Genomic DNA, 23600 nt, shown 5'->3' with positions numbered 1-23600 from the left:
CAATGCAGCCAACTAACACCAGGACTGTGTTGTCTTTCCAAACAGCCAGAGGGGATTTGGTCACTCCAGCCCGGCCGCTACATTAGTTCATAATCCAGAGGCTAAGAAAAGGCAAGTTTACTGTCCCCGCTGGGACTTGAAGTACATGTCAGAGTCTTGCAAAGTGTTCTGCAGGGTCACCGTGCGTGTTTTGATTTTTATGCCTGAGGTGAGGGGAAACCTGAGTCGAGAGACGAGGGAGACCTGAGAGAGAGAGAGAGAGAGAGAGGGTGATGGGTCCACCTGAAGTCCTCTGGGTGCTGCAGCTGATGTTTACAGTCTACTCGTGTCAGGTAAGAAGATACTGTGCCCTCTCCAACTCTATGCTGGAGTGTGTGTGTGTGTGTGTGTGTGTGTGTGTTGTTGTGTGAAGTGACAAGTTTTCCAACTTCCCATTAGATGTTGAGGAGGCAGAAAGTAATTTTTGTCATATGAAGAGATGAAGAAGCCAAGTATCTTCACTAAATTATTTGTGCTCTTAGACTTCAAAGTGCAGCAAAAGGCACTCTTTTAATTTTCCACATCTAAAACATAAATATGTCTTGTTGAGATTTTCCATTCGCTGTCACCCTGGAGTCCTTTCCTACACTACTGTATGTCCAAAGAAATTACATTCTTCATGGGTTCATTCACAGCATAAAAACAGGCTAGACTCTGCCTTCCAGTTACTCCTAAAAATCACAACATAGTCATTTTGTTTCTGTGTGACTTCTGTGCATTCAGACAAATCTCCTTTATTTGTGCTTTTTTTTCAATTTCTGAGCTTGAGCCTTCCTCTTGCTGATTGTTTTGACTGGTCATTCAAGGTTTTTCATCTTATCTGCTGTGCTCTGATGTGTTTTCTACTTGGCTTATCTTTGATTGTTCATAAGAAAATATATTGTTTTAATACAGTATTTCCTAAAAGTGCTGTAGGTAGAGGAAGCTACCTGTGCCCGTGATCGAAATAATACCCTGAGGGTGATTCACACCACTCACTTGTCACGTCAGCTCTATTGTGCTCCTGCTTCTCCCGACAGCTGTGTTACCCCTAAGTGCTGCTGATTAAAATATTCATGTTAGTTCTTGGTATTTGCTGAGGGCTGTTTTATGTATAATCCATGTGTATCCTTGGGGCTCTTTACAGAGACAGGAAGCATGATCATGTAACCGCTGATAAGAACAAAGGCACAATAAAACATTTAGCGCCGGTTAGTTAAATCGACGACACGAAATTGTGCTCCAGGCGTGTGCAGCACAGACCGGCCATGTTCGTTTGAAGTTGTATTACACCAGAGAGATGTTCATCTTGATATAGTGGCATGAGAAACGCTGTCATACATCAATGCTCTGTAGGGGGTCCTGGACACCCCGGGTCATCTTCAACAGCTCAGAAAACATATTCAACGTTGCTTCACAGTAGCTTTACACAGAACCACGCTCCCAAATCCCAATTAAGCTTGTTTGGATTTCTTTTATTGACGTTGAGCTTAACTATAACACCTTTTTGTCCACATAATAGGTGTCTGCATCAACCCAGAATAAATGAAGTAACTTCAAGGGGAGCGTACCTATGTTCCCCGATCAGCGAATATAGGACCCTCTTTTCGAAAAAGGGTCCTATGTTCCCCGTTTTTCCCAAAAAGGGTCCTATCTTCCCCGGCCGTAATACATACTAGGAAACATAGGACCCTTTTTCTGAAAAAGGGACCTATGTTCCCCACTGTTACCTGGGAATATAGGATCTTTTTTCCAAAATAAAGGTCCTATGTTCCCCGCTGTTGCTGGTGGATGCACTCTGTCTACTTATCTGGACTCTCTCTCTCTCTATCTGGCCTGTCTAGCCTCTACCTGGTCTTTTTACTAAACTTAACCAACTCCTTTCTGCTTATTTTTTCTTTTAATTGCTTAAACCAAACCAATGGGACAATTACACTTCTCACTCAAAAATAGGCAAAAATATGCCAAGTCACAACACCACTTCCAGGTATGGGTACAAAAATTGCATGTTCCCCGGGTCCTTTTGGGGAAAAGCGGAGAACATAGGACCCTTTTTCTAAAAAAAAAGGTTCTATGTTCCCCAGTCCCATAAAAAGTGGGGAACATAGGAGCCTTTTTTAGAAAAAGGGTCCCAAGTTCCCCGGTCCCATACAAAGTGGGGAACATAGGACCTGGGGAACATAGGGATGATCCCCCTTCAAGAGGGCCAGCTCAGTTTTTCGCCAAAGTGAGGCTTCAGTACTTTTATACATGGGGTTTTAATGAGGTCTGAATAAAAGAGAAACTAATTCAAAAAGAGTTCAAAGGAAACGCAGTGGGGCGTTTTGGACAATGTGCACATCCCAATTCCCTCATTTGATTGTTTCTTGCTCCACTGTCCTCTGCTGACCCAGAAACGCTCCAGTCCTCCATCTTGAAGGCCATCATGAAGCTCTTATTTCTGCTCCGCGAAGCAACTGACACATGCGTTTATTGGTAATAATATGTGATTGTATTTGCAGATGACTGGACTGATGATGATACAACATCACAACATCAATTGTTAGTTGTAAACATTATCCGAACCCAAATGTTTAGCTCTATTTTTCACAACAACAACAAAAAAACAACTAGAAAGATTTGTATTTTCAAGATCTACTCTTATTTTCCCACTGAATGTAAGTGTGCAGATGTTGTGCTGTTTTGGCAGCATCTCATGTTTAGACAGTGCTTAAATGTGTAAATACAGACTCGAAACAACAAAATTCACTACAGAGCTGCAGAATCGAACTGACAGTTGATCCAGCTTCGCCGCCATCGTCATTGGCAGACGAGTCTGAGACGAGACGACGGTTCAGAGGAAAAGGACGTCTCACATCTTTTCCTTGCATCTCTCCTCGCACCTTCGGTGGGAGGGAGGGAGCTGTGAGAAAAAGAGGCCAGTGCAAGAAATGTGGATACAGTAAAAGAAACTGAGATGTAGCCTACCCATGTTCAACCAAACACAGGTTTTTTTTAATTACCAGAAACACCAGACTTGTTTTGGGTTTGTAGTTTAGATTGGAATTAATTTTATTTATTTAATCAATTAATGAGTTTGTTTATAAAATATCTTCAACCAGTGAAACATTCAAAGTGTTGAGTCCAACCAATCCAATTGTGTTTTATTATCCTGTTAGACAAAGAAAACAGTTTAATTATGACTATTTTTGAGTGATTCATGATTTTGCTTTTGTCCAGAAAACGCTTGTGTGCTCCTGAGGAGATTAATCATCCTCAATGTGAGGCACTAATGGGAAAAAAAAGGAGTTGCTCATGGCAGGAAAAAGTAGAAATGTAACCTAATAACAAAATCTAAACTTAAGCAGTAAGTAAATCATGCTTTATCTAATCTTCCATCTAGCTTTTTTACTGAATTGTACTAACAAGCTGCTTTAGATCTGCTCTCCCTGCGCTGGCAGAGGTGGCACACAGGCTGTTGTGTTGCTTCCATGGAAACACTGCAGACCGATCGACGAGAGCCGAGCGTCCTCTAAACATTTTGTACCTCTTCAAGTTTTGATCAAATGTGATGATGATGAGAGGCAGGCAGGCTGTTGGCTCAGACCGGCGCCGGTGGCCTCATGGTGGCAGTGTTGCATCAGCTTGTGATGCAGCACAAAACACAAATACACAATCTGAAACACACACAGACCAGGGAGAGGTCAATTCAGAGCATTGTGCTTTCATGTAGGCGTTTGCATTTAATCAATATAAAGGTGCAAGAAGGGGGAGAATGAACAGAGATGAGAAGAAAGGGAATGTGTTGTATGTAATGAGGATGAAAATGCAAAAAATTGGGAAGAAAAAATAAGAATCTGAGATTTGGCAGGAAAATAAACAACAAAAGCAAGAAAAGAGGATAAATGTTGAATGAGCTTTTGTTACCTTATACTCCATGTTTTATGCAAATCTGATTGTTTATTTAAGCAGACATTGTTCTAAATGAGAACGAGCTCATTTGATGAAGAAGTTGAGAGAATAGGAAAGATTAGAAGAGATGGAGGAATGTGTCTGAGGGAGAGAGGGAAAGAGGAAGGGAGGGAGGGAGGAGGGAGGGAGGGAGGGAGCGAGTAAGTGTATAAATGAGAGAGCGGTGCTGGCTCAGCCACAGTGTCTTACTGCCAGGCGAAGGAAGGGGTCCAGGAAACACACACACACACACACACACATTCACACGGCTCAGTCGGACAAGCCAGCTGTTTCCAGGAGGAGCATCTCTTGCAGCCTGAGCTGAGCTGGATGTTTGGATGTTTGGACTTTGGATGCATCATCTTCACATGGAGGCATCTGGAGCGTGTTGTGCTCCAGGATCTATTCTCTAACCTGTGGCACTGTTGTAGGAGCGAGGACCTCAGCAGCAGCAGCAGCAGCAGCAGCAGCAGCAGTGGGACAAAACCTGGTGCCTGTGGCTTTATCAGGGGGAAAACAAACAAACAACAACAACACAGTTTGGATTTCTTCATCTGCTGACGGCGTTTCAGCGTGATGTTGCTGAGTACCTGCTGGTTTTAGCATGACTGCTGTCAGCAGTTTGGATTGTGTCTGAGAGAAGGCAGCCAGAGTTTTTTTTTGTGTGTGTGTGAAGGTTCTGCGTGGATGTGTGTGTGTCAGGATGAGTGTGCCCATGTTAAAGATCGGTGCGGTGCTCAGCACCATGGCGATGGTAACTAACTGGATGTCCCAGACTCTGCCCTCGCTGGTCGGACTCAATGGAACCATCATCTCCTCCGAGGGCACGCACGAGCGCATCGTCAGTGTATGTATGAGGCACTTACACATTTTGTGCATGCACATGAATACACTGAAGTTATTTTACATTTTTTTGTCATCAAAAGTTACTATTGCACTCTTTTTCTTTAGATTTATAGACAGTCTTTTCTGTCAAGTAGCTCTAAACGTACCATAGCATAACACTTCAGTCAGCTGGTTTGTATATTTTACCACCCTATAAATATAATAGTAATCATTCTGATGAGTCTCAAGCTAAAGTGCTGCTTTTTAATGGCAGCCAAACAGAAGAATACTGTGTGTGTAATTAGAGAGGCCAAGCAGAGTCAAATCAATCAGGGACATTTAGGCTGCATGCAGCAGATATTTGATCTGTTAATTGGTGCAGAAAATAGAGCAAAGACGATCCAGAAATAGAAAAGAAAAGAAGCTCAGAAGCACAAATTTAGAACAATACATGAAAAAAGAAAAAGGAAGCACAGTGGGATGGAAATGTGAAGAATAAAGAGCTCTTGTAAATAAATAGATATTTATTTCTGTGAATGTGAGTCATAAAGAAAGCATGTACAGTATGCACCCACTGCCCCACACACACACACACACACACACACACACACACACACACACACACACACACACACACACACACACACACACACACACACACACACACACACACACACACACACACACACACACACACACACAGAGAGAGAAGGGGTAATAGGATTGCTCTTTCTCTGACTTATACTGGGGAGATATTTCTCCTGGGGAAGGCTGACTCACCCGAGGGACAGCCAGTAATTTGTTGCCCTAGCAACACCCTGGCAACCTCAGACATGTATATGTTGGACCACTGCACATATAGGTTCCTTAACACTGCACTGTGCATGTTTGTGTGTTTGTGTGTGTGTTTGTGGGTTGGTGAGTGGGTGTGTGTGTGTGTATTTGTGTGTGTGTGTGCCTGGGCTTTGCATGGTTTAGCTTTCTGGCTCGAGAGGCAGCTCACAGCTGCTGTGTGGCGGGACTTTGCAAGTTCAGCAAAGTGCACGCAGTCTCACGCAAGTAGACGCCTACACACAACCACAGACAAAATGCACACACGCACACAAACACACAGACACACACAGAGACACAGACAGACACACTGGCAGGAACTGGCTGAGCACAGATGGAGATGTTAGAGGGGCAGTGATGCTACTTCATGCTACTTCAGGACACAATGGAGATGAAAGACCTGAAATCTTCCTCTGCTGTGGAACTGAAAATCATCTTGAATCTTGATGGTGTACGTGCGCGTGTGTGTGCGTGCGCGTGTGACGTGTGTGTGTGTGTGAACATAATTGTGGACGAGATCAGAGCTTCCCAAACATTTTGTTTCTGCCGTGCCCCTACGGCCCTGTCAGATGAGTTCAGGTAGCCTTTGATCTACAACACCTCTCTTTTTCCTCCACATGGGTTATTTTTACTTGACTGTAAGCTGGATGTTGTCTTAAAGTATTGATGGTATAAAAATAGATGTTGTTCAACAGTCGACTGCAGTGGCAGAAGCTGCACATTCAGAGAATTACTTCTTACATACTGTAGGCTATGTGATTCAGCCATACTTTTAGCTCAACATGTCAACAGTTAATTATTTAAAACATGTATTCATTACATTTACATTTCATTTCAGCAAACTAATTCATGGCGCTAATGGTTTTAGCCACATACATTGCATAGTTTTGTTACCTGTATGTAATACTTTTAGCTAACCATTCATTCATTATATTTAGGTAATTCAAACCCCTTATCCATTACTTTTCGCTAACTATTCAAAACATTTATTCATTACTTTAGCTAACGGTTTTGAAGGGGAACTATGCGGGCGCATGATGTCTGTCCGACATTTCTCTGACCATACATTTCTTTATTTTTGCGTCCATTAGTCCGACCTCCCATTTCTCCGACTTAAGTAGCCCTAACCCTTAACCTTATCCTAAACCTAACCTTAACACTGTAGAATGGGTAGTCGGAGAAATGAGCCGTCGGACTTTTGGGCAGTCGGACTGATGTATGCTCCCCGAACTATGCAAGTCCGGTCGCTTTTTGGCGGTTTTGGTTTCGCAGAGCATTTGATCACTGTCGTAAAAACTCGTCCATGTGCATTTGTTTTCATCAAAGCCAACAAAAAGGCAATCTGTGGAGCGAGGTGGGTAACATACATTACAGTAACAAGAGATGACGGATTACCAGGCATGTTTAAAGCTAAATGTTAACCCAAATGTTTCTCGCAAGATGAGATCTGGGACACCGGGTCTGAGTCAGAGAGCCTCCATTCTCCACGTAACGAGTCATTTCACCAATCACAATTAGTCCAAAGCTGTTTAATTAAGGTTCAAATCTCGCATAGTTCCTCTTTATTACTTTTCGTGAACAATTCAAAACATCTATTTATTACTTTCCGCTAACCTTTCCATCTGTTAATGAATTCCGTTCATCAAACCTTTTCCTTTACCATTATCAGATGCTTTCTACTAAATATTTAAATTACTTTATGTGTTGGTTTTTGCTAATGGTTTAATCTCTTTATTATTTATATACTTGTACCTCTCCTCTCCTCAAAAACCTCTCCTAGTTTTTGAGGATTTTCAACTGCAGCATACTGAGCTCTTAACACCAGCGTTCAGGTGCATTGAGGCATATATTTTGAATACATTTTTTTGTCAAATGAGCTCCACAATCTCCGCACATAACCCCTGGCAACTGCAGAAATACCCCAAGGGTAGAGATATCTCTGGATGGGAATCACTGAGGTAGATGACACTATCAGACGTAGATTTTTGTGAGGAAAATAAGCTGTTACACACACTTTTAGTATTATATGTTACCCTCCTTCCTGCCTGCCTCTATACTGCTGCTTGTGTTGAATTCAGCTTTATTAGCTCTGCTCTCTCTCTGTTTGCACTGATCACAATCAGCTGAGCTGCCCGAGTAGATTTTTATCATTTTTCCCTTGTGTGAAATGAACCCTAAGGTGCCATATGTCCTCTTTTGTTTAATTACATAGAGCAGTAGGCGCAACCAATGTTTACCATTCTCATCCCATCCACGTCCTCCTCTTTAAAACACACCCTCTCTCTCTCTCTCTCTCCTCCGTCAGCTTCACTGTAAACTGGACTTCAAGGTTACCGCACCAAACCCTGCTGATTGATTTATCAGATTTTTTTCCCCCCTCCAGGCCTCCACTCCACCAACCCTCCCCATATCTCCTCGCGCGCCTCCATCCTCCCAGATTTCTCTGTCGTTATTCTTTTCAGGGTTTGTAGGGCAGCGTCTCAGCCAGAAGACTGTGACAAGAAGCTGCTGTGTGCCAGCCAGGTTGAGCTCGGTAGTCGTTGTGCCTTTCTTTACATTGTGCTAAAATGTTTCACGCTAAAGTGGGTCAAACTAAAGACTCGGATAAATCTCCCCCCCCCCCCAAAAAAAAAAAAAAATTAAAAACAGAAACATGTCATCATAACAAGCGAGTTGGTATTTTAAAGCTGCTAATGAGTCAATGTGTCTTGCTGTGCACTGCAGCCTTGAAAATCACCCCAATGTTGTCCTGGTTGAAAAAGTATTTCCATTAATCTTTACGGTAAAAAGATTTATTAAGATAATGACTTTTGTGGAGGCAAATAATCACATGAACATTTTCTATTAATACTCTTAGAAGCTACTTAATAAATGAAAGAATTGTCTATGAACACATCTAGAGATAGAACAACATTAAAGGGACAGTTCACCCAAAATTCAAATTTCACTCATTATCAACTCACCCTTGCGTCGACTAAGGGCTGGGAGAAGTTTCAGAGTCTTCCATGCCTTCTCTGAGTTACAGACTTATTAATTTTTTTTTCTGAACAATTTCTCATGTTGGGGCTTCAATACAAGAGGGACATTACAGACAAGCACTATGGAGGTATTTGGATGTTTTTTGGTGTGTCGACGAAGAAAAGTGAGCCCCGTTCGCTACCGTCATACGGACATGCAGTGCTGCACGGAGCCCCACTGTAACTCAGAGAAGACACGGAGGACTCTGAAACTTCTCCCAGCCCTTAGTCGACATGAGGGTGAGTAGATAATGAGTGAAATTTGAATTTTGGGTGAACTATCCCTTTAACATTTGGAGTTGTTAGTTCCCACCTGAGGAATTCAAGGCCGATTTTGACTCATTTTAGCTCTAGTTTTGGTCTCCACCAAGGCAAATATCTATCTCAAGCTGCTAAATTCTTTACAACATGAATCAGTCTGCTGATTAAGGTCAATCAAAACAGTAAGATTTCAGGCCAGGAGGAGGAAATGCAGTAGTCATGTGATCCAAAGTTAAAGCAGAAGTGAGTGATCCGGTCGTTTTCGCTATAATGCTGCGTTCCAGGCAGGCTTTTGAAATCGTAAATTTTACCGGTGAAAGTCACTATAACGGCCACTCGTAACTTCCGACCGGTGAACTCGTACCAGATCGAACTGGTACGAGTTCACGGTCGGAAAAATACGAGTTTCCTTGAACGCACCATAACAGTCCTCGTCGCTACGTCACCACATTCACGGCGTTCCTTGGCTGCACACACAGCCCTGCATGCCGTTCTCTCTCCTCATTGGATAAAAACTGTAGGATACGATAAATGTTTTCTCTTCGGCTCAGAGCAGAGCAGAGGGACTGAGAGACCCGTGTTTCAGTCCAAACACTCTATGTAAGTGATTGCTGTCGGAAGATATAACTATTTAAGACTTATATTAACACAAATATATCACTCACTTCTGCTTTAAATATACATATATATATATATAGTATATATCATATATATATACTGATTATAGCCAGTTTCATTTCTTTTGTAATTTAAACATTCAAATCTGATTCAATATGTAGAGATTCATGTCATGTCAAGGCCAAAACACGAGTTACACAAACTGGACTTACAGCACTCAGACACCAAAATTAAAACTTAACTATCCAAGTGTCTAATTTATCTGAAATTCAAGAAGAAGTATCCTTGGAAGCAGTGATATTTTAATTTTTCATCTTGAATTTCAGCAGCTTGCTTACGGTTTTAAATAATGAACACTTAACTTCAGATGGAAGCTTTCAAAAGCGAAATATTTTAATAATATAAATTCAGCCAGGGCTATATGATAATTTTAATGTAACAAACAACCTAAATCATATAATATAGAATCTTCTATATATAGAGATGTGTAACGAAATTAAACATTGAAGTTGAGTGTTGCCGGTAAAAAGAAAGGAGTTGTCTCAGGAAAACATGTTGATTAAATATTGATTAGGTTTGTGAATGAAATAGTAGCAGCAAGAGTAGAAGCAAAGTCCTGCATTAGCATGGACTGTGAGTACGTTAGAAATGTTTTTTTTTTTTGGTTTTGTGCAGCTTTGTGGGAGCTCTGGGGAGCCCGTGACTTTTTGCCAGAGAGAACAGCAGCCCCGGCTGTGCAGGCTCAGGGTGGAAACCATCCAGTTTTGCTGCTAGCGTTCCTGGACACAGACATGTGGAAGATGTCACAGCTGATTTTATCCACAAATGTGAAATATCCAATTTACACAAGAATGTCTATGGTGCAGTCAGACGCAATAAAGAGCAAAGATCAGGCCTTTGCACGCCCCCTTTTTTGTTTTATTTTGTTGTTTTGGGGTTTTTCTTTACAAACAAAGGACATTTCAATTACAACACGAGCCCAGCGGGGAGCTCCTGAAGCCCTGTTGAGATTTATCAGCAAGACAGAATTAGACAGAAACCTTTTCAAAGAAAAATATTTGTCCACCTCTCTGACTGCAGCCTGACCCGAATAACACGCTGAGACGCTGCGCAAATGTTTGCGGCGTTAGAAAATGGACCGAGGAAACTGCTTCAGCTGGATGACTCACTGGGTCAAAGAAAGAAAAGAAAAAACACTTTTACACAAAAACAGATAAACAACACCAAACTCGTCGAGGGCTTTGAGTTTGAGATTCAAGTGTGACTGCATTTCTGTCTCAAAGAGGCGCAGCTGTCTCTCTGCTTTGGTTATATTAAATCATGTGTTTTCACAGTGACACTATATCACATTAAGGACATTTTACAATCACCACTGCTGGGTTTTTTTTTTTTAACGTGAAGACAATATGAACACGATATTGAACACAACATGATGCATGATTTGTATGCAGGCTGAAGGGAAGCAGCTCCTTGGGGTTGTGATTCAGGGCAAAAATAATACATAACACCCCTGCCAGTGTTCATGGAGTTCATGGCGTTCGCACGTGATGAATATGATGATATGATCAGAGCGCAATGTCTTATTTGGTTTACAAAGTGGAGCTCCAATTGTTAGGCTATATATATATATTTTGATTTTACATATGACATGATATATTTATATACGTATATATCATGAGCACATTATATATTCACTACAGCTCCAACTAATGATACTATTTCATCATCTGTTTATGTTCTCATTCTTTTCTCAGTTAATCACATTATTGCTTAGTCTATAACATGTCAAAACCAGACAATCCAGCGGGCAAAGATTAAATAGGAGAAATGGTCAATTATCACATTTTGAAGCTGGAGCCTGTGACCTTTTCTTTCTTTTTTTTTTTTCTTACCATATTGACCTGCCAATCAAAACATAATTAGATAGACTTATTAATTGTTTTAGCACTGTTAGACTTTATGCCTTAAAGGCCATAAGAGCCGATTGGAGGAGTTTGGCTTTTAAATTAAACAGAAATCACATTGTCATCCTCATAAATGTTGAACTATTAGAAACACGCTCTCTATCTCTATCTCTATCTCTCTCCCTCTCTCTCCTCTGTTGAATGCCCAGCTTGTGTTGTTCATGCGGCGTCCTAATTAACACAGCCGGTTTGTTTGCAGGGTTTGTACCCGGGCTCGGAGGAGGGCTGGCAGGTGTACAGCACCGCCTCAGATCCCGACGGCAGATGTGTGTGCACGGTGGTCGCCCCGGCACGAAACCTCTGCAAACGAGACCCTCGGAGTCGACAACTACGCCTGTTGACTGAACAGGTGTGTGTGCATGTGTGTTTGTGTATGTGTATGTGTATGTGTATGTGTGTGTTTCCTGTCCTTGTGTGTGTATATATGTGTATGTGTATGTGTGTGTGCGATTCTGACTCTGCGTTCTTGCACGTTTCAGTGGTCAGCATTGCGATGCAGCGCAGGCGAAGTGCAGCGTTCTGGAATGAAATATTCACTGGACTGTCTCTTTGTTTTGACACTTGCAGAAACACACATGAACACACACACATAGACGCACACACAGACGCACGCACACTCAGGTTTCACTGACAGATGTATCCCTGATACATCAGTAGCTGTATCCTCCACAGACTCCCAGTCACTCAACATGCCAAAAGAGTTTAAACTCAAAGGAAACCCTGACAGATGGGTGGGAAAGACTCACTTTGTTCTATATTGCAGGGTGGAGCTTTGTGTATGAGTATTCATGCGTTCATGAGCTCATATATGTGACGATATGGATGTGAATGTGTGACTCCCCTCCCCTCTCTCTCTCTGTCTCTGTCGACATATATACAGTATCCGTGTCCTGAGAGAGGAATAAAAGTGATTTGTGACAGAAGTTGATGAATTATTGAACACCATCAGGCCAGCAAACATTTCTCAAAGCGTGCGCGCGTGTGTGTACACTGCATCAGAATATACATGTACACATCCTGCACCACCAAGGTATAGGATTGAGTCACAGCACTGAAAAGACAAACATCATGATTATAACTTCTTTTTTTTTTTTCTTCTTTCCAACCACTGGTGGTGTAACATCCTGTACTCTGTTCACATAAAAGCAGAGAGAAATCAAAAAGGTACATGAACTCTATATCAGAAACGCACACTCCCCCCATCTCTCTCCTCACTCTGTTCCTGTTGGGAGGTTTTTGTATTTATGAATCTTAATTAGCTCAGCGTGTCTCTGGAAGTGACACCTAGATCCTGCTGTGAGAGTGAATGTGTGTGTGTGTGTGTGTTTGATTTTTCCACTCGTCTCCGGCCTTCACAGCAAGTGCTCAGTGAGATGTGTGGGCGGCTTTTTTTTGTCTATGTGAGTGTTTGTTTGTTTGTTTACATGTCATTTTTGGATATCTGGGTCATTTTTGTAATAGCTTCTCTCTCTTTTTTTTTTTTTTTTTTTGAATTCCCATGCTTGTTTTCCATTCAGTTGCGAAAGAAATTTGAAATATCTCGTAGCATCTCAGGAGGGTTAATGAGAAGAAGCGTGGGAGTGTTTGTTTCTTTAGAACGTAACATACTTTAGGTGAGAATCTCGTGTTTGAATGGATCTAATGAGATGCTACTTCAAAGAGAAATGCGAATGCGTGTCTTCGCATTATGTAGGTGAAACCGAGGTATTTCCGGCTCTTGAGAGTCCCCTCACCTTTAACATACAGTAGTCTGTACAACTACAGAAACACATTTTCTCACACATCTGTCCCTGAGATTTCTGCCTTCTCCTTTTTTTAAAACTCAGCTGAGAGGGATTCTGTCTGTGGTGCTCGCAGCTTTACAAAATTACATTTAAAAAATTCAGTAGCAATGAGTCTCCCCAGAACCAGTTACGCCCTCATTTCGGATGATGCACGGTCCGCACTGCAAAGGGTTTAAACTGGAACCGATTTCTTCACTCCCATAATATAACTCTTGGATACATGAGAGCGAGATATCGTTCTCTTGCCAGGGGACATGACACATTAAAAGACATAGTCACAATTTTAAAACATGATGCATATTAAAAAGATAAGAGTAACACATTTACAAGCAGAGAGTCATATTCACGGTGTCCTTCACTGTGTGTGCAGTGTATGATCCAGTAGCTCAGCTCATCATCTCTGTGCTATCTCCTGGCGTCAGGGTTTCTTCATAATTTTAGTTCACACCAGGTGAATGGTTTTTTATCACTGTGACAGCCTGATGTTTATCTGTGCCCTGTTTAAAGACTTCATTCTGAATCATTAGTAAATTTAATTTAAAACTTAACCTTTGTAGTTTCAGTGATTTTCCGCAGCTTCCACAGTAACCTGTTTGTATCGTAGACTGATCTGTCTATATTCAAGGTGCCTGATAACTCTGGATCATTTCCCACCTGGTCTTTATCCAGTCCCTCACTTAAAAAGGAACTATGCAAGATTTTTTTTTACCTTAATTAAACAGCTTCAAAGTAATTGTGATGGTTAAAATGTATGACCTGTAAGAATGGAGGCTCTCTGACTTCCATGTAATGTCTTTTGGCCGAAAACAAACCTTGCAAGATCAGAGCCTCTGACTCGGTGTGCAGCTCTCGTCTCGGCAGCACCACGACACGAACACGGCCCGTAATCCGTCATCTCTTGTCTATGACAGATATGACTACCCAAATATACACATTACAACATCTTCGTTGTAAACAAATGCACATGGCCGGAGGGGGAGGGGTTAGCAAAACAGTGAAAAAGCAACCAGACTTGCATAGTTCACCTTTAAAGGGATAGTTCAACATTTTGGCAAATTGGCCCATTGCCATAATCCCTATAGTCTTAGCAGTAGGTTGGTTACCTTTAATTGTCGGTGCAAGCTATTTTTAGAACGGTGGAGCAGAGCCGCGAGCTGCTCAGAGCTACGCTACGGAGGCTAATGGGATTTCTTGGTTTCCCTCATCAAACTCATCAAATACACAATCCAACAACTCCAAAAAGCTCTTGTGGACAAGTTGTGACCTGCACATTCACCACGCTATGAGATAATAACAGAACGGAGGTAAATTCATGCAAAACCGCTGATGCGTGTCACCGTCGGGGGCAGTTTTTCGGCAAGCAGTCTCTGCATTTGCCTCGAAAACAACTCTGTCTTGTAACGTTCCGTTATTATCTCATAGCGTGGTCAATGTGCAGGTCACAACTTGTCCACCAGAGCGTTTTGGAGTTGTTGGATTGTGTATTTGATGAGTTTGATGAGGGAAACCAAGAAATCCCATTAGCCTCCGTAGCGTAGCTCTGAGCAGCTTGCGGCTCTGCTCCGCCGTTCTAAAAATAGCTTGCACCTACAATTAAAGGTATATCAGGCCAATATTGTAGTGAATCAAACCCACTCAAATCATACAGCACTGGATGTAAGTCAAAAACATGAAAAAAAACAACAACCTGAAATTAAATATCTGAAAACTATCAGACATAAATAATACCTGTGTGTTCTTTGGATTAAGTAAAGAAACAGGGACACTGTTCCTGAATAGACACAAAGTCGTTTTCCAGTGCTGTAAGTAGCAGATATGAAATTCCATCTTTATCGGAGTTGCAATGGGATGGAAGCAGGAATCTCATAGATGGATATCTCCTGGGTAGATAAAACCAAAACCACCTGCATGGCTCGATACCACGAGAGAGGTAGCTATCTGAGAAAACATGTTTGTATTTATTTATTTTGTGACTCTAGTGCACTCACCCTCAGTCACGTCGTCGTCACCACACAGCCATCACAGTCTGACACCACAACAGGTGTTCGGAAGCAAATAACAGGTGGCAGTCTGACAGGAAACAACCACAACCAATCAGACTCACTTCGGGCCATGTGGCTGGATAATGATAATCTCTTATATCATGTGTGTGTGTGTGTGTGTGTGTGTGTGTGTGTGTGTGTGTGTGTGTGTGTGTGTGTCAGGTGCAGAACGTGAGCCAATCCATGGAGGTGGTGGACCTGCGGACGTCCAGAGACCTGCAGTACGTCCGCGACTCTGAGCCGCTGCTGAGAGGAGTGGACGGACGCTTAAACACTTATGTGTCCAGCCCCCGCAGTCTGACAGCAAAGGGCCTGCAGGTACATGCACACAGACACACACTCAGAGATAGACACACACACACACACACACACACACACACACACACACACACACACACACACACACACACACACACACACACACACACACACACACACACACACACACAGTGTAAGACAGTAGCTGTAGGGAACACATAACCTTTGGTGTGAAAACATTGATTTCACGCATGCCAAGCCGAAGTTTCCTGCCTGCGCTCAGACACGCGAGCATCTTTCATGATGGGGACAAAATTTGTCTTGAAGCCGTCAATTTGCTGCCCTCGAGTCGGCTGGAGAAAAGTCTCATTCAGGAGGTACCAGCAAAACTGCAGCATCACTGCACACATTAAGACTCGGATCTGTCCAAAAAAAAGAAAAAAAATCTCTCTGGATCGACTCTGATAAATTTCTGTAATGACGAAATTTACATAGTATTGATGCACCGACAACAAAAGCAGAGGGAGTTTGTTGTCGGTGCTTTAAATTCGCTAGAGAATATATAGTGCATATACGATTACCTTGCTGGATAAGTATTCCCTTTCATTGTGGGAATTTTTCTAAATGTATTTCACATCTTAAATTAGGAGTGCTAATCTCATCAGGCATGGTGCTTTCTGCCATGATGCTGCTGGCGGTAACAAAGCAGCAGGGTAGTAGGAAGATTATCTGAAGAGCTGCAGAGAATGAGAGCGCGCGGAGCTAACGAATGAGGGGTGAATGATCTAAACAGTTAAATAAGCTGTGAAACTACTGGTTTAATGTCTGCAACTGGCAGCTCTGGACTCCTAATGACGCTGAACTAAAAGGTTGTAAAACCCTGTTCTCTGTTTACACCTGCATGTAAAGTGCGCCTGTAAACATTGATCTGGGGAGTTGTGTTTCGGCGCATGGACAGGTGAAAACTGGGCAAAGCCTGCCTGGAAATAAAAAGGCTTTTTAGATATCGAGGTGACATTTAACAGTTATTATTACAGCAGCACCAGTGTCTGTTGTTTGGATGATGTGCTTCACAGCTCATTAGCTCAGTTTTAGCCTCGCTGTCTTTTGATGTGTAAATCACCAAACCATCAGTGTTTACTGGGTCTAATTGAAGGGGCAATACATACGTAAAATACACAAGACTAAGATTATCAAAAGAGTGTGGAAAAACACTTTTGACATTGACAAAGACGGCTTTGTATTGAGCAGTTGCAGAGATATCTTCTGTCTAGTCAAACTGATTTCAGATAGAGGGAGTAGCGAAACAGTTTATCATCCGTTCTTTCCATTTTCAATTGACATCAAAACCGATATCAAACGATAAAAATGTGACTGACTGGTAATTCTGCCATTTGTTTTTCAATCTAATACCAAATAAATGAAAAAGGCCTTGTTTGTCATACTTTCAATTTTAGGCCCAGATCAACAATACAAAATGAAAAATTATTTTCTTTCATTTATTTTTATTCACATATCAATTTAAAAGCCAACTGTAACAAAAAACATAGTTGTGTTATTTAGCTAGGAAGCTAAAGAGCTTTTTGAGATTTTTAAACTACCACTGACTACGAGGAGTTTTGGAAAGCGTGTTTTCACACTACATTTCCCATGAGCCTCCGTGCGCACTGTGAAATTCTTGGGCCGACGCAAGACGGACGAAAGTGAAAACATTTGCCAAGAATGTTTTCATTCATCAAGAACGAAAGTTGGATGTTCGAAGACGATCAGATACCGTTGTAGTTCCGACCATAAATGGCGATCTGGTGGCGTTATTCCCATGACCCGCCGGGCAGCGTCTAGGAAACCGAAAGTAGGAAATGCTGGACGAGTCGACCACTAAATAATAATATCAAAATGACTATAAAGACAAAACAATATATTTATCGAAAATGGACCCATTAACAAGTGTGGGTAACGCAGATTCATCCACATTAATATGAGACTCTTATATAACCAAAAGCAAACTCCTCGGGGTCTTTTTGGTCAGGTTTACGTGACCCGGAAATTGTTCTGCGTGTGACAGCTGGGGTAATGTAGTGACACCACATGGATATCGGCTCCTACAGATCTATTACATGATGATATAGTATATTGAGTATACGCTATATAGGGTCTACAGACAATGGGGGACTGTGATGGAATTAAAACCTTGGATGAGAAGCTGCATCATTTCTTGGTTTCACTTAGTTTGTCCTGCCTTTATTCAGGATAGTTGGAGTTTCACTTGACCAGTCCTGGTCTCTGACCTCTGACTGGGTTACTATAGCTACAGTCCAGCTCACTTCACACAGTACAGATATAATAGTTCAAGAAATAGAAAATCCAGTATAGGCTATAGGCTACTATTTCCTTCAGTAGACTGATGTAAGATCTGGAGAGTAGAGATGCAGCCAGCAGCTGGTGAGGTGGTAACTTTAACCTCACGTAAACACTGAAAACAGAAACAACAGACTCTTTTTAAACAGCAGAATCCACCTATAAACAGAACTGATGGTCACAGATTATTATATTAGCTACATCTTGTTTGTTTAATCTGTAGACAGAGCAGGAGTGTGAAAACAACACTTGGCCGGCGTCCCTCGGAGGGTAAAGTGCCAGACCACGTTCTCGGCTCGGAGCGGTAACCGGCATGAATCTCCCACTGTTTACCCCGGCAGCTGCTAAGCTACCTAGCTGCTAACCACAGCGCTTTGTGTCCCTGCACATCAAGGAAGTGAATCAGCACATTTCTGACACAACAAACAGCAAGCATCAGTCAGATGAACTTAAAAATATAATCGCAAGCTCATAAAGCAAAAACATTTAGCACTAGATGCCATCGAATGAACCTGAGAGACACTCAACGGGAGGTCCACACACACACACACACACACACACACACACACACACACACACACACACACACACACACACACACACACACACACACACACACACACACACACACACACACACACACACACACACACACACTATCGTCTACATCCCCAAATAGAGAAGCATTGCCGCCTCCCCACAAATCCATTCTGCCTTTCATCTTGTGCCGAGCATCTTCTCAACAACATCGCGGGGCTCTGGGGTCTGTTTTAAAGTTTTTATACAGTTAGCTTTCATGTGTGTGTGTGGATTTGTGTATCTGTGTGTCTATCTGTGTGTGTGTGTGTGTTTGTGTGTTTGCACATGTGCGTGCGCTTGTTGTTCCTCAGGGGGTTTTCACACTTATAAGCTTTTGCCTTTGCACTGAGAGGTAGAACTGGTGAATATTTATGTGCAACTACAGTATGTTTATCAATAACTAAACAGTATTTTGATCCCACGGGAGGAGGGGGAACAAGGGGAGATGGAGAGGGGGATTTCAAACAGAAAGATTAAGATGAAATGATAGATGATTGATTAAAGGATTGGGAGAGATGATGACGAGAGGGGGGGAAAAAAAGAGTTATACAGAGAAAGAAGCTGTTTCATTGCATATTACCATTTTCCCCTGTGAGAAGAATGAGCAAATAATTGCAGTAAGAGGGGAGGTAAAGGTCAGGAAGAAGAGAAGAGAGGGGGGATGAAAGAGAGCGAAACTGGGAGGGGGAGAGATTAGAGAGATGAAGATGAAGGAGGAGGAGGAGGCATGGCAGGGGTGGGATTAACCAGGTAAAGTGTTTATTATCTGACGAGGCCGTGACATTTACTGCATTTTGTTGGGATCAATTTCAATACATATTTAATGAACTTTGCAATTATATGCAAATAAATGATGCCGATACCAGTCAGTCAGTCAGTCAGGGAGGATGAAGCAGCCAAATTTAGGATGAACCCAAGGTGCCCTGGATGTGTCACGCTATGCTGTTATGACACGTAAAAAAAAAAAAAAAAAAAAATGGTGCCACAGCTTCAGAAAGTGTTTTGAAAGTGGTGTCGGAGAAGTATTTAGGTCCTGATTTTAAGATAGCAACGGGAGGGATTAGACACACAAAGTGTCTGACTGACTGCCAAGCCTCTTTTCTGGTTGTATTAGTGTGCGAGGGTGTGAGATGTTCTGAGGGGATGATAAGATTTTTGTCTTTGCTGTTTGACACTTTTTTGAATCTTCTTTTTTATATATATATATAAATATATTACAAATCCAGCTCCTCTATTTCTTACAGAGCAGGATTTAAAAAGGTGAGACGAAAAAACCCAAGTGTGGTGAAGGGCAAACCAGGGGCTAAATAAGAAAAACCCTGCTGCTTTAACACACACACACACACAGCTGTACATTCATTCATACACCAAATATTGATCATCCTTCAAGCTGCTTTGCAGAAAGTGTCTTGTTGTCTCATCTCCAGCCACATGCAGGCTCAAGTATATCCAGTGTGAGAGCATTTTGAAACAGATCAATTTTCAAGTGTTTAACTGTGGATGTGAGGCCAAAATGCGAAAAAAAAAAAATCATCTATCCATTTTATGCAGCTTTTCTGGGTGCAGTGCCAGCGAACAGTGTAGAGCAGCCCAGATACACTTTCCTCCAGCCACAGCTTCCCCCTCCTCCTCCTCCTCCTCCTGTGGGATTGTGCAGCGTTCCCAGGCCAGATGGGATACGTAGCCCCTCCAGCATGTTCTCAGGGTGGAGGGGGGGAGGGTGATGGCGACGACTGCGACGGCTTTCCATTTGGCCCGCAACATAGCCCGCTGCCTCCCTCACTTCACTTCCTTGCATCTCAGCTCCTCGGAGAGATGTAAAGAAGAGACGCATGGATGGAGACGGCAATTGCTCATGACACACATCATCTTTAATGTTAAATGTGTAGATGTAATTATGCCAAAGAACAAACATCATCCTAAACTAAAAAACAAACAAACAAAAAACAAGTTTAGAAAAGAGAGAACTGAACTGGATTAGACAAGTTGTGACCTGCACATTCACCACGCTATGAGATTTAGAGGAGAGTTACCAGACAGAGTTGTTTTCGAGGTAAATACAGTGACTGCTTGCTGAAAAACTGCCCCCAACAGGAATGCGCATCAGCGGGTTTGCATGAATTTACCTCGAAAACAACTACATCTCGTAACGTTACATGATTATCTCATAGTGTGGTGAATGTGCGGGTCACAACTTGTCCACCAGAGCGTTTTGGAGTTGTTGGATTGTGTATTTGATGAGGAAAACCAAGAAATCCCATGAGCCTCCGTAGCGTAGCTCTGAGCAGCTCGCGGCTCTGCTCCGCCGTTCTAAAAATAGCTTGCACCGACAATTAAAAGTAATGAACCTACCGCTATGACTATAGGGATTATGGCAATGGGGCAATTTTCCAAATGTTGAACTATCCCTTCAAATGTGTAGGACGTAATTATGCCGAAGAACAAACATCATCCTAAACTAAACTAAAAAAAAAAAAAGTTTGGAAAAGAGAACTGAACTGGGTTGGGTTGTGTGCTACTGTACTGTCCAAAAAAAAAAAGTACAAAAAGAGTTTGCACACCCGACTCAATGAGACCGTTCCCTTTATTCAGTTTTCAAAGAGAAGCTGAAACACACGGGGGAAATTCACAGATGCTCCTCTGACTGTGCCTTCTTCACGGTGCAATAGTCTTTCAATTCCTTTTCCAGCCCTTTTAACTTCTCACCATCAACGAGTGCCCGTCCACCGGTCACCAACAGTAAGCCACACTGTGAGGCTTCAGTGCCTGCATGCAGACCGGCCTCACTGCAGCACACGCTGAAGAAACCAGCGTTTTCTGCCCTGCCCTAAATTTTTGACATTTAAAAAACTTTGATTGATTGATCTAATTGACCTCGCAGTGTCAACGCATTTTTGTACTCATGAGAAGTAATTAAAGGTCACACACTGAGATTCCCATTTGCTTTTTAGATTATAAAACCGGTTCTGGCTCTTTATTAATACTGTGAATCTATCAAAGTCTCGGTCCTCAGAGAAATGCACACAGCCGGTGTTCAGAAACTCTTAGAAACTTGAAATGAGCTTCTGTACTGTAACTTTGTGATGTCACAGCTAGAGATGGGTACCTTTCACATTTGAACCGATAATATACTGATACACGGTTTGGTACTCGTATACAACAGTATGTTTTCAGTACTTTTTGTGGATATATGTGGTAATTTAAATTATTTTGTATAAAAAAAATTCATCAAAATTTCTAAATTTTGAATATTTATTCCTCAGCAACAGTATTTTATGTTTTAGGGCTGTGCAATCGAATACTCATTCAATGGAAAAAAAAATCGAATAGTTTATGAGACCATCGTCTTGTCTGAAAAAACGTAGGCTACATGTTCCCTTTATACATTATAGAAGGAGAAACATGGAGAGACTCCTACATCCATCAGAAAGTTCTGTGGTGTCATAAAAAACAAATGAAATTGAGGTGGTCACGTATTGCCAAGAGGAGACTTCGTCCTCATTTAGAGTGTGTAGCAACCAATAACCTACAGTAATAACAGCCAATAACGTAATAATTTTGGCCATTTTAAATGTAATAAAACCAATAATGTAATAATGTGCCAATAATGTAATAAAACTTTTGAGCCAATAACGTAATAACTTTTTTGCCAATAATGTAATAAGTTATTACATTAAGCATTGTAGGCTATCAACAACCTCCAAAACATAACCAAACTTGTATATTGAATGGTGTCTGCCAGCCAGTTTATGTCCCATGTTGGATAAAGTGACATTTCAATGTTTTTTTAATTTTTTTTTACAGTGATGATAAAGCAGCTTAGGTTCTATATTAATACATTGGAAGTCTAAAGGTAGATGTTGCACCAATTTATTTTTTTACATTTGTGAATGAAAACACTACCGAACTTCAGTTGGGTGTTCTGGAGATAACACTAACCATCAAGTTGAAAAAAAAAAAATTATGGCTAAATGTTAATAAAAAAAAAAAATCAATGGTAAAACCAAATCAACGCCATTGCTCCTCCGAGCCATGCTGGAATTATCACATTTCACATTACCTATTTCCAATGTTTTGTCTGAGGCAGGAAGTTATACATGACTGAAACATAAACTGGCTGGCAGACACCATTCAATACACAAGTTTGGTTATGTTTTGGAGGTTGTTGATAGCCTACAATGCTTACTTACTGCAAACATATCATTAAGCATGGTAGAAGTGAGAGAGAGAGAGAGAGAGAGAGAGAGAGAGAGAGAGAGAGAGAGAGAGAGAGAGAGGTGAAAGATAGTACATGAATAAATATGACGACTATGTCATCCACTATACCTATTTTTGATAAGCAAACTGCACAAAACTGCAAAAAAGCCTTTTATTTCCAAGAACTGCAGTCATATTTATGTATTATTACATTATTGGCACCAATTATTACATTTTCAAAGGTTTTTTTAAAGGGACGAGGAGTTTCTATTCGGTTATAAAAAAGTCTCACGTTAATGTGGATGAATCTCCGCTACCCACACTTGTTAATGGGCCCATTTTCGATAAATATATCGTTTTGTCTCTATCGTTATTTTGTTATTATTAGTGGTGGCGGAGATGCTGGTCGAGCCGACCAGCGTTTTTTACTTTCGGTTTCGCAACGAATCATGAGAATAACGCTGCTGAATCGCCGTTTTTGGTCGGAACTACGGCGGTATGTGAACCTCTTTGAACCTCTGACTTTAATTCTTGATGAATGAAAACATGAGTCAGTCTTGCGCCGGTCAAAAGAATTTTACGGTGCGCGCGGAGGCTCATAAATGTAGTGTGAAAACGCTTCGCTTTTCCAAAACTCCTCGTTGTCCCTTTAATACTAGGCCAATAACGTAATAACCAGCCAATAATGTAATAACTTGTTACATTATTGGCAAAAGGTTATTACGTTATTGGCTCAAAAATGTTATAACATTATTGGCACGTTATTACATTATTGGCTTTATTACATTTAAAATGGCCAAAATTATTACGTTATTGGCTGTTATTATGTTTTTGGTTGCTACAGGTGTGCTCTCATTCCGAGATGAGGACTTAATTGAACGGCACCGCTGTGATTAGAAGTGATACCGTTACAATATT

General features: G+C 41.5%; 1 protein-coding gene across 1 annotated transcript in view; it reads left to right on the top strand.

The window, feature by feature from the left end:
* Positions 1-4651: 4651 nt before the first annotated feature.
* Positions 4652-23600, top strand: part of LOC310994544 (noelin-2-like) — a gene marked incomplete at both ends in the record, with an annotated part of 35228 nt that continues 16279 nt past the window's right edge. Inside the window, 3 exons of the mRNA XM_083983276.1 lie at positions 4652-4795; positions 11664-11813; positions 15453-15608. Of these exons, the coding sequence (XP_083839402.1) occupies positions 4652-4795; positions 11664-11813; positions 15453-15608 (450 nt within the window). The remainder of the gene's footprint in view (positions 4796-11663; positions 11814-15452; positions 15609-23600) is intronic.

Source organism: Trachurus trachurus (assembly GCF_905171665.1).
Source record: "Trachurus trachurus genome assembly, chromosome: 1".
Lineage (NCBI taxonomy): Eukaryota > Metazoa > Chordata > Actinopteri > Carangiformes > Carangidae > Trachurus > Trachurus trachurus.
The sequence above is the reverse complement of the archived record's forward strand: the minus strand, read 5'-3'. Positions and strand labels throughout refer to the sequence as shown.